General features: G+C 33.9%; 2 protein-coding genes across 3 annotated transcripts in view; one reads left to right on the top strand and one right to left on the bottom strand.

Annotated features, from left to right (window-relative positions):
• Positions 1-122: 122 nt before the first annotated feature.
• Positions 123-3,686, bottom strand: LOC105342894 (trafficking protein particle complex subunit 4). The gene is made up of 5 exons (XM_066086315.1): positions 3,469-3,686; positions 2,034-2,211; positions 1,403-1,506; positions 1,152-1,278; positions 123-391 (listed from the first exon to the last, which is right to left on the bottom strand). Exons 1-5 carry the CDS (start codon positions 3,641-3,643, stop codon positions 319-321), a joined length of 657 nt encoding a protein of 218 aa, XP_065942387.1. The 5' UTR covers positions 3,644-3,686; the 3' UTR covers positions 123-318.
• Positions 3,666-12,460, top strand: part of LOC105342893 (ligand of Numb protein X 2) — a 26,136-nt gene continuing 17,341 nt past the window's right edge. Inside the window, exons 1-4 of one of the 2 annotated variants that reach the window (XM_066086310.1) lie at positions 3,666-3,778; positions 7,927-8,002; positions 8,271-8,499; positions 9,521-9,681. In XM_066086310.1, coding sequence (XP_065942382.1) covers positions 8,308-8,499; positions 9,521-9,681 — 353 coding nt within the window. In that variant the 5' untranslated portion in view covers positions 3,666-3,778; positions 7,927-8,002; positions 8,271-8,307. The remainder of the gene's footprint in view (positions 3,779-7,926; positions 8,003-8,270; positions 8,500-9,520; positions 9,682-12,460) is intronic. The other variant, XM_066086311.1, reaches the window with a different exon arrangement.

Here is a 12,460-nt window from a genome sequence, read left to right as displayed (position 1 = left end):
AATCTCATTGGATATTGTTGAGGAGGGAATTTTTTGATGACCTTTTTGTATATTTTTAGCAATCTTTACCATGTTGGTAAGTCTTTTTATAAGCTAGGTAAAAGAGACTCATCTATACAGCATTCATGATAATGATGTATTTATTTTTAAAAACAAATACCTACATTTATTGCACATGTGTAAATGTTTGTCTAAATATCACACTTGTAGAGTTTGAGTGGAATGTCACTACCCAGTTGTCCATCATTTCCTCATAAAGTCTTTTATTCTTTGATTGGCCTGGAAGTCTCCTGAATTTTCAGTTTCTTCCTTGATGATCTAGACATTACCGATACTTTGCTTCTCACAGGCTTCTATCACTTGTTGTAAATTTGTATCAAACAAGTCACATCTGAAATTATATAGTGTGAAATGTTAATTGTATATTTTGCAATATGCATGCCAGTAAATGTGTGAGCAATGCAAAAGACAACCAACAAAGCTGGATAGCTAAAAACATCAAGTGGCTTAATACATGTACATGTACCACCAATCTTAAGGTGGTTTTGGACACCTCCATGTAGTGATGTATTACAGGTAATTGTTTATTGAAATAAACAATAAAATGAAGACAGTGTAATTATATGAGTAGTTTCTTTCCAACATAGTCATCTAACAGCATAGCGCAGTGGGTTAGAGGGTTTACTACGAACCTATAAGTCATGAGTTCGGGGTTTTACAATTTTTACCCCTCCACATATTTTTAAAAGCTATTTTTTGGCTAAAAATTGTAAAGTTTGAAAATTCTAGACCGGTGAAAGTATTCCAATTATAATGAACTTTAATCCACATAAATATAGACAGATGTCCCATACCACTTTAAATACACATGAACAGTAGAATTAGAGTACTTTCACTGGTTGAAGAACAAAAAAAATGTGTGTATCAGATTTATCAAAGATTCATGTGCAACGAAAACTGTACCAATTCTCTCTTTGTCTTGTTTATCTTCAATCGCTATTAATATTAATTCAGTTCAATTCAACACTAATTATTTTAAATTCTACCTTAAATACTACTTCAAACATAACAAAGCTAAAGCATGTTAATTGCTTGCATAAAGAAATTAAATGAATGTGTACACTTCTATTTAAGAAATTTATCACACTCACCGTACTGGCATATCTACAGAATAAAAGGGGTTCTTCAGGGCAAAATCAGAGAACACTTCATACATTTTCCGTAAAAGTGCATCCACCCCTCCCTGCCTGGGGTCCGTCAGGGCAATGAATTTGATCCCTGTAACAGAATTACAATACATGTATCTCTTTTACTTTTGACAACATCTGCTATTTTTAAGATTAATCACCCTCTTTATAAACATTTAACAACATTAAGCATGTTGGCCTAGCTCTGTCATTACCTGTCATAGTTTGGTAGCAGTGAAGTTTAAATCCATCCGTCTCTAAGACTTCAATTCCTGAAGAGTGGGGCTCTGGAGATAACTGGGAACCTATGGCAAACAACCTAAAGAACAAGTAATATAAGATATAAATGGCACCTTACTAAAAACCACAATACTCAGAGAAAGAGTGAGAGAAAGAGAGAGTTTGGAACTAAGAACTTATTTAATAATTGGGACCAGTACTTGAAAGGAAATCTAACATTTCATAAAAAAGACTCTATTAGATAGATAATTACAATTAAATGACATTTCTTAATTTGAAAGAATGTACATTAAGTTCTCTGAATTTCATCATCATAATCTTTATTAGAATTATGCATGACAATCTCTAATATTAAATATAATGAAAATAAGTATTTTTTTTTAAATTCTGAATGAATTCATATACATTCAATGTAAATGTTCAAATAATACTTTTATAATTGTTACACATTTTTCGATGAAGCAAAATTCACCCCCAAGATCATTTTTCAACGTCCTTATTTAGACTAGAGCTAGTTGCAATGAAAAATAATTATACATGTTTTTGCAACTCGGTGTGTTACCATTAGTTAAATGAAAAAAGAAAAGAAAAACTGTATTTACTTACGAGTGAAACATGCTTGCCAGCATTATTTTTTCATTGGTTGTGAGTTTTGTTCTGCCAAACTTCAGGTTGATGGGGTAATTATGAGGTGAATTTATTATTTCCATGGCATCTGTTCCATCATTTTGAAGAAAACGACCCTCAACAGGGATTCCGTTCACGCCCATTAATGTGTACCCCACTATAAATAATACATAGATTTAAAACATTATCTTCTTTTAGATATACCAGTAACAGGTGGTGAAAAGTGTAACGTCTCGAACCCTGGGCCTCTGGCAAACAGTCTCAGCTATCTAACCACTAAGCTAGTGAGACCCATTATATTGGACAAACATTCACACTGCTGTCAACCAAACAATATTACTATCACTATAAATATATTAACATCTTGCTGCTTTAAGATCTACAGATCAACAGTTACTTTTTTCAATGACATGGGAAAGAAAGAGGTTTACATGATAATAATACACAGTAACACACCTGAATGCTGGAGAAAACGTACCCAGGAGAAAACGTACCCAGGAGAAAACGTACCCAATTTCTAGGGTACGTTTTCTCCAGGAGAAAACGTACCCTATGAAAATCATAAATAATAGTTTTCATAATTATTCTAAATTCTAAATATATCATTAATAAATTATTTAGGCAATAATTTGTTACATACGTACACGAACATATACTAACATCGCTCGGGCAGTTTATTAATCGGTAATTAATTCTCCATAAACAAACCGTTAAATAATTAGTTTTTATTGCAATCTGTAATTCGGAGAACTAAAAGATGAGTATCTTAAGAAGTCGATATAGCGCGGTTTTTTTTTTTGGAAAATTTTTTGAAAAGAAGATGGGTGAATAAGGCGTGTAAAATGCGGGCATTGGGAGGCAATACATAATATTACATAACAATAACTGCACAGGTATTAAATTGATTATCACTATAATTAAAAGGCAATCAGGGGATCTCGCACAGAGATACTCAAATAGGTAAGGCTAACGGTAAATGGAAAACTTAGAAGAAGTAAGCTGATAACACTAAATGACAGGTCATTAATTCGTACTAAAATGAAAGTTGCTACAATTATAATAAAGATATAATTCATAAAATGAATATATTTCAATCTATTTCTATATATTTATGCATTGAAATATGCATCTGAAAATTATTTAATTTGTCCAAACCCTTTAAAAATATAACGCATTAAATTCATATATCTATTAAATTCATACATTTCTGTATATTCATTATGTAAAATAGTATGTAAATGTAATAAAAACTATTGAGTAGTATATTTATGATTTTCATAGGGTACGTTTTCTCTTGGAGAAAACGTACCCGGGTACGTTTTCTCCTGGAGAAAACGTGCCCTAGAAATTGGGTACGTTTTCTCCTGGGTACGTTTTCTCCTATATAGGTACGTTTTCTCCTGATACCACACACCTTTGATGCCATCCCTTTCCCCAAAAGCTACGACCAATTTTTCATCCTGTTGCTTTAAAACAAGTTCAATAGGAAAACTGAATGTTTTTTCTACTTCTGGTCTCTGTGAATAGTGGTCATATTGAAAAATCAATCCCCCTGCCTTGTTTATTATAAAAACACTAAATATTCCCATTTTCTCTCAGAAGTTCTCCATTTAGACGTAATTTACCTCCAAATGCCAAAGAGTTTAAAGGGACGTAATCCTGAATGTGCCATTGTTACCGTCCTAACTGCAGACCACTGATAGAAGAAATTAACGGCTCATAGGGTATGTTATCGTCGTATTAATGTTCAGTTGGTCTTGTTAATGAATAGGAGAAGTTTATTTATATGACTGATATGCAATTTTCATCTATTATATATGAACTTTACATTTTATTCTGTGTTCAACCGTTAGTAAATTATTAGTCATAGAGGATGTGACGTCATTTTGTTGACATTTTTGCTTGGCTTTGCATTGCTACATGTGTTTGATTTGTTAATTTATATTACCAAGTGTGAGATTTCGTTATACCAGCACTTTACATAATGGAATGATGAGCAAATTATAGTATTAAATATATGAAGTTAACATGGTGTGATATCAAATAGATGTATATGTCAAATGTCTGATCAATTTGGGAAATTATGAAGTATTATACTGCAACTCAGTGCTTATATTGAGTCTAACAATATTATTCTTATCAAAGTAAACCAACCTCTATCTGAGAGTTTAAGTCATATTTTTTTTAACAAGATTAATTTTACAATCGATGTATAGAGATCAAAATATACAGATCATATATACAAAACCAGGGTTGTCTCTAAAAATTGAAGTAGAAGGAGGAAATGAAAAAGTAGCAGGGGGTTTGGGGGGTCTTCCTTATAGCTACAATGTGTTTGAAATGCAATAATAGCCGGGTAATTAAGGCATTATAGGCGGGGGAATTCCCCTCCTCCCGGGTCTTAGAGACAACCCTGCAAAACATTAAGATACATGTATACTGATACCTTGCCCGCTTTTGTGAATCACTAAGACTTTATTATGGAGATACAGCATTGTACATGTATATGTTACTGCCTAGAGTGCAAACACTGTTGAAAATTGGAATCAAAAAAAAAAAAATGACTGAGGCGCGCAGGTAACATTTTTAGACTTGGCCATGTTAGCAGCATATACGAGGGTCAATCAAAAAATACGAAGACATTTGTTATAGTTATGCTTCTTAATGTCATATCATTACTAAATTTGGTAGACATAATTAAACAATAGTTTTAAACAATTTGCAGGAAAAAAAATTATTAAATTCCTTTATTTTTAAGAATTGTTTAGAATCTAATCCTGCAAACATGACGTCACGGCGCACGGTCAAAATTTGTGTTATGTCAACAATAACCCATATAATGTTGAAAGTAATATCCCTATAAATTGGGCTTAAAACCAAATAATATCAAAACCTCAAATGAAGTATATTCATGGTATTCTATGTACCAAATAATGACGGGATATATTGTTTTGTCGAACAGATATTTGTAACTAAAGACAGATAGTTCTCTTTAGAATTGACTAAAAACATTGACGTCGCCGGACGTCACGGCGCAACGAGAATTACAAACAGAATGGATTTTACTCAGGAAAAAGCCGATACAAGCTGTGAAAATGCTCAATGGTGCAAAAGATAAAACAACAATTATTTGCAAGTTTGTATTTAACCGTAATAAATTTTGTGGGGGTGGTGGTAATTGTATTTTGAATATAAAACAGTCTGAAAGAGAGTAGATATCTGTAAATATTTGGTCAAAAAATAAGTAACGTCAACCGGCGTTCAAGGTTATCCTTACTGTAAACTAAGAGATACACGGATAGAAAATGAAAACTTTGAAGAACTAACTTCTGATTCTCGAACAAATGTGTGCAAATAAGATGTTAAGTGGTTCAGTGCCATTTTAAATGTAAGGAGAAAGGTACAAGAGACAAAGCGTGATAGAAGATGGGATACATCTATAAAATGTGCGTGTTTAATCTTGACGTCATGCTTTGAACGTTACCATGCGCCGTGGTGACAAAACATGTTGTTTTTAAAAAGGGGTAACAAAAATACCGTTTCATCAAATGGACTAAAACTTCGCATATCAATAACATAAGTGTTGGTGCACAGATTGATCTGTTAAGTATGACTTTCATGAAAAATATATGATAGACAGCCACATTGTCTTCGTATTTTTTGATTGACCCTCGTACATGTGTATTTCAAAACTTTTGTTCATACTTAAAAGCATCTACTTTTTAAAACTGATTGTGGCATCACACTAAAAATAATAGTGAACAGAATACTCTAATGCTGGTTCCAATGTGAGCTGAATGTCTGCGTCTCTGCTCTCAGTTATAAATAAAGTATTGATAGAATAGTGCAGAAGACATATGCTCTGAAGGAAAGTTAAATTTTAAAAATATGATTCTACGCCACTGACAATTATAAGGCTAGTGTACTGAGTACATTCATGATTCTTTGTAGAGCCCTTGATTAACTGATCCCAGGGTAAATAAATATCAAATATACCAATCAAACACAAAAAAAGTAATAATTCATTTACAAGTAATCATGGTAATACAAATATTGATGAAAAATGTGACTAAAGCATCACAGCCATTTTATGTGAACTTTTAAGGACTTTGTACAAGACATCAAGATTCCAGAAATAATGTCGCCTGCGTGCGGCAAATATCCTATGCTACTTTTAAAATGTTAGTAGTTAATTTTCATAAAGTCAGATGATTCAAAATGGCTAGTAACAAATGTACATCTGTATACAGGTACACATATACCGGTAACTATAGAATCCACCCCAATGCTTATTCTTGGATGCTGCTTACATTTCAAATGCTTGTTCCTTATGGATCATCAAAAGCTCTAATAAGGTGGTCTTCATGCAGCCCCTATACTGATTTATATATCTCTATAATTAGGCCATACAATATCTCATTAGGAACAAGTAAGCATGCAGGTACAAGGGGAGCAGTAGCTTGGGAGTATGGGGTTTGTTAACATGTACCAGAGAAAACTCTCATGTTCTTCAGCTTGACAGTACTACATATTGTTAGATCTATTCTTTAAACATGTTAATGGTTCAATTTCTTTTTGCCTGCATAAAGAATCCAAGTAGAAGTTATTAGAGAGGTTAAGCATTTGAACGTGTACGTCTACGGGTACGTGTGGAGCTACAAGAATGTTTACCCGTACACGTACCAAACTTTAGGGTATGTTTAATAATCTGTACGTGTAAGCGAACGTATAAAATCATTAGATTTGATAGTTTCAACATGTTCAGTTTATTCTAACTGTTTATTAAATAATTCTATGAATTTGATGAAACCAAAACCACAGTCTTCCTCAATTTATCGTCTGCTTTAATTAAAACAATGCTTGATAAACACAAAGTCCATATTTTTATTTAAAAATGCTACAAGTTTTCACCTCCGTGTACTTTTGATTCTACACGTTTTGTACAACTTTTAGATTTACGCGGTATGCAGAAATTATGACGTAATACACATATAACTAGGGGATTCCCCTAATTACACGTACTCGTACACGTACACGTTCAAATGCTTAACCTCTCTATTACCTAGAATTTGCCAATAATTGTGAAGTGTGTTTCTCTAGGTACTGAAAATATCCATGTTAAAAGCATATTTATGATAATATGCCCCTTTAGGTACTGGGTATTGACAGTACACATGCACAGATTGGGGGGGGGGGGGACAAAATTCAATTTCTTTAAAATTACGTAATAAAATCACCAACACTATGCCTCAGACCCCCCTGGCAATCTCAAATAACCGTTGGACCCCCCCCCCCCCCCCCCCCCCTTTGAAATTTTTTTTGGATCCGTGCATGGTACTGCAAAGATTATAATGAATTATGTTGTGATGCCTGGATGGTATCTACATATATTCACTGTTTAGGTGTATACTCTTTATTGCAAGAATCAATAGATTAACATGTATATACAGGCTGCTGATTGGGAATGTAAAATGTGATCTATTTACACAGGTATTGTATGACTCAGGGGAGAATTGGCGGATCAATACACAACTGTATCAGTCCCATAGTGTGCATTCCCTCATGTCCAATCAATTAATTACCCCAAAACTAGGTTACATTTAACTGGCTGTAGCAACGATGTGCACAAAATGTTATTTATAGGATTTGAAATTCATTGCATATTTTTAGCTTTTTTAGACCCATGTTTCTAGTGATTTCATCAGTTACTATTTATAGACACTTGAAGCATGACCCTGTTTGTAGCCCGAAGTGAAATTAATGACACACACCTGTACAAGAAAATGAAGTTAGACAACATCAGATCATGAATGAAGTGTGAGAACTAGTTTTGATTGATATGCAGCTTGAGAATCTATGTTGTTCTTTTAAGGTCAGAATGTAACAGACAGGCAGACAAGCAGCTCAAGAGATGCAGGCTCTAATCAGTCCCACCTGAGACACAACAGGTAAGATATTATGTAAATGCAGGTAAAATAATATAAGCTTTATAGTTGTAAACATGACATTGGTGTTGAATGACATTGAATCATTCAAGTAATTCATTCTGTAAGAAACCTAGCCGGATGAGTATTTTGTAAAGTTTTTGCTTTGGTTCAGCCATTTAAAACCACAGAGAAATTGTGTGACTGTGATTTGAGAGGTGTATGTGTATGGAGCCGGTATCATGAGTCAACTGGACACAAGCTGTGATGTGTGATATGTTTCTACGTGTAGGGTGCCCATGTCATGAGTTGACTGGACACAAGCTGTGATGGCCTGTGATGTGAATGAGCCTGGGGCCTCTTATCATGACTACGCCAACGACTCCACCCTGTCCCTCACCCTCAAACAATTCCAGCTGTCCAAGAACGTTGTCTGCCAGAAGTGTGGACAGTTCCACGAGCCGTACGGGACCCACCTGTACGACTATCACCAGGCTGTCGACGAGGACCTCATGTGTCAGGTACATATATCTATGATAGCTTGGATCAGTCCAATCTCTGCATTCTCTGTATAATGATATCATAATCAAATAACAGTTACATTGTTGAATGAGAAGATTTGTTTGTTATTCATATCATGAAGCAAAGAACAAGTTGATCGATTCTTATCAATTTTGTGTGAGTAAAACCACTTGATATCAAAATGCCTTGGTTTAAATGTAACTAATTGTGAGAAGCAGTTTGGTTGTAATTCGATCAAATTATTGTAAAATCAGTGAAGAATTTTCTGAGAACATCAAGCCTTTGTGAAAATGTGGATACTGATATCCATCAGTGTCTATGTCAAATTCAAATAATTCTGTAATTTGATATAGTGATCTTTAATGACCTGGAAACTAAAACCTTCGACAAATATATGGACAAAGATAATCCAGTAATTTCAAATGCATTGAATCAAAGACATTTACAGTGTGTTGTATGTATACATATACCCGGTAAACAATGTACTGGTACTCTTATTAAGCAGACTTGTTAAAGATGGCTTCATCAGCTATCAGTTGGGGGATTTATCTGTGGTCATCACCTCACAAACATTTATTGCACAAGACATTTTTAACTACACCTGATAGTATACCATTTTCTGAAGTTAATGCACTTTTGAACAATGAAATGATAGCCCAGTACACCATGTGCTTTCATACATTTTATATTTGGTTGACAATCAAAAAGTGACTAGTCAAATTTCAAAGTGAAATTTTATATCAACATGAATGACTGAATAATATAACCAGGGTTTTCAATGCTGCTGAATGGACCCATTTTCAATGCTAAATACATGTATATGCCAGTTTTTCAGATATTTATCTGGAAAAAAAATCAGCTTAACCCTTTAAATCATCATTAATTTTCTTGATTTAACAATTCCATTTCCTTATATCCAAAATCATAATGCTAGACCTGATAAATTGCATAGATTTCAATGTATATCCATTGATGATATTGTACCAGTACTTGTCTTTAAATGTTTGACATTTGTTACAGATATGTCTGCAGCCCCTGGTCAATCCGTTGGACACAAAATGTGGCCACACCTACTGCTCTCGGTGCTTAAAGAACTACCTCAAGATCCAGCGGCAGTGTCCTGTGGACCGTCAGCCGCTGGCCGTACACGACGTCCAGTCCTCCAGCATCCTCGTACGGCGGTGAGTACTCAAACCTGTCCATGTGCTTACAGTAGTGTTATCTCATCCATCTGTATATAGTAACAATAACTCATCCATATGTTTTTACTTGGTCTTGTAAAAATAATAACGGTTCAATACTTTTTCTTTTAAAGGATAGTAGACATGGTTGTAGGTTGGACTTGGATGTAAATGTTAATTACCGGTAAAAATCTTAATAATTATTATTACAACATCGTCCCACATGCATTGGTACATATATTATTAAAGTAAATATGTATGAAAATTTGCACTCATTCTTTATTTTCTATCAAAAAAAGAGATAGAAAGGTTTCTTTTTTTCCTTTTAGTGCCTTAAAGGCTACCCTTGAAACTGTTTAATATGGTGGTGGTTTTTTTTAACTTAAAATGAGTGGTGTTACTGGTGTACTATAGCAAGAATCGTGGCATCAAATGGCATTTGTGAGGAATGCATCATTGTCTCTACTTCTTTTGAATAATTGATGCGCGTACAATGTGTTGTTTACTCCTGTGGGTTTAAACTCAATGATTGATCTCTGTCCTGCAGTTATTGCCCTTGTAATATGCCTGACAGGTTTTTGATCATAACGTCAGTAAGCAGCTCACCTTTGGACGAGATGATCAGGGTGCCAAGATCATGAGGGTCAAAAAAATTTATGTTGTTTTAATTAATCCACGGTTTTCCTGATTTTGTATTTCTTATACATTCTTGGTCAACTATTAACTTGTTTATAGTTATTTCGTATTTATTAGATGAATTAATTTTTGCATTTCAATCTGCCTTTGAATTTAATTGATTATTTATGTTTAATAAATTGAAGCAAATTATAAATAATCTACCACCAACCATGCATGTAATTAGTCCCTGATGTCCCATAAATATATTTACCAAGTATTTAGGTTTTATTTGGTGTTTACTTACTCAGTATCTAACTTAAGGTCATGTGTATTGCGGTCCCTAGAGTTCCAATTACCAATTTTTTGTTTACTGAAAATGACACCCTGTTGTTTGAAATCAATAATTATTGATCTATTAATATACAATTGAATGGCGGAACAAATGAAGGCTCAGAACAATAGAGGACTGACTCAAATAGTCATGCTGCCGAAACGCTATCCTTTTATCTGTGCATTATTCAGGATAAAGGTGTCAGTAATGACCAGGAAAAAACGGATAAAGAATTAATTAAAAGTCTCAATAGATTAGATGAGGCTTATCATCATGGTTGAGAGCTTGGAGGCCCTGACAGCTAGTTCTTGGTGCTACATACTGTCACTGATATTTTATGAAACCTTTTCTCTTGGGCATTTGTAATGAATTGAAATCAATTGCTAGGTGTTGTAGAATTCCTAGTGTTCATGCACTAGATTCTGGTCAATTATCGCATGGATACATGAATTGCAGATACATTTATCATGGGATACATATATTGAGAATACATGAATTGGAGATACATGTATTGGGAAAACATGAATTGGGGAATGGGGATACATGTATTGAGGATTTACATGCGATACCATTACATGTATATGTATTGACAATACATGTACTTAAATTTGGGATACATGAATTGAGAATACCCGGTACATGTATTTTGGATACATGTATTGTAGATACATGTATTTATGATACATGTTCTGCCCTGGTTGCTTTATAGGTGGACAGCTATTGTCCTGGTGGTTGTTTTGGTCTGAATTGGCAGTATATTGCTGTTGTGGAATTGTTGCCTTGGATGAGATATGTTGCACTGGTAGCTTTATTTGGCTGTTTGGGCAATGCTGCACTTGTGAGATTGGTAAAGTAATTTATCCTTGTAAGTTCTAATGCTAAATGTGCAATGTTCAGGTGGAATTATTGGCATGATTGGGCAATGATACCAACTTAGCAAGGTGACTATAATGGACTGAATGTTGTAACCATTGAATTCCAGGTTCCCATAAAAAAATCACAAAATGTAATAAAAAAATGCACATTTATGTATCTTTGACCTATTATAGAGCTGGAATGACTGACATAACTCTCACTTTCTCACAATATCTGAAATGTATATATCTATCTATAGAAACTTAACATGATCAAGTCGAGGAATTTTGACACCTAATTACATGTTTAAGTAGCTAATTATTGAGACTAGGGATCAGTGTAAAAAGTGCGTGAGATGTAGCTGCGTACATATTCTGCTTCCCGTGATAGACTGGCGTTCAGGAGATCAGTTTTTAAGCAGATTAATCCAACATAAAAGACAACAGCAAACGAAGACAGATTCTTGTCATCAGGTCTAAGTGTGATTGATTTTCCCTTAGAGATGAAAAAGATATTTATTATATCAGCTATTGATTCGTCTTAAGTTCAGAGTCTGAAGTTTTATGGAATTTCAAGGCTAAACAATGGGCGCATTGAACTGATTGATAGAAGACACTAGAATTCAGAAGTTTTTCTAATTTTGATTCAGACATGGCAATAAATTCTTGTTCTTTGGGTTCTCCATTGATATACAGTTTAGTACAGAGTTTTCAAATCTGTACAACATTCAATGCTTTTGATGAAATGTTTCTGTATTAATTTACTAGTGGCAAAGTACTTCAATATGCTATGGTAGTATTTTGTTTATTGAGGTTTGTTGGGAATGGAACTTTGCATAAAGCTTCTCTCTGATGTCTTATTCTAATTTATTGACATCTATAACATTTACTAATTTTTTTTTTCACGCAAAATTAAAGAATCAACTAAGTTGATGTACAAGTTATACAATGTATTAGGTATGATATTTTAATTGTG

This window comes from Magallana gigas, chromosome 5, assembly GCF_963853765.1.
Source record: "Magallana gigas chromosome 5, xbMagGiga1.1, whole genome shotgun sequence".
NCBI lineage: Eukaryota > Metazoa > Mollusca > Bivalvia > Ostreida > Ostreidae > Magallana > Magallana gigas.
This window is presented reverse-complemented; position numbering and strand designations above follow the sequence as displayed.

What these genes read in the sequence shown, in the direction of transcription:
- LOC105342894 (XM_066086315.1), bottom strand. Translation starts at nt 3,643, where the DNA reads ATGGGAATATTTAGTGTTTTTATAATAAACAAGGCAGGGGGATTGATT. An exon ending in CTGGCAAGCATGTTTCACTC is followed by an intron (nt 1,507 to 2,033) that starts GTAAGTAAATAC and finishes CTTGTTCTTTAG; the next exon opens with GTTGTTTGCCATAGGTTCCC. An exon ending in CTGCTACCAAACTATGACAG is followed by an intron (nt 1,279 to 1,402) that starts GTAATGACAGAG and finishes ATTCTGTTACAG; the next exon opens with GGATCAAATTCATTGCCCTG.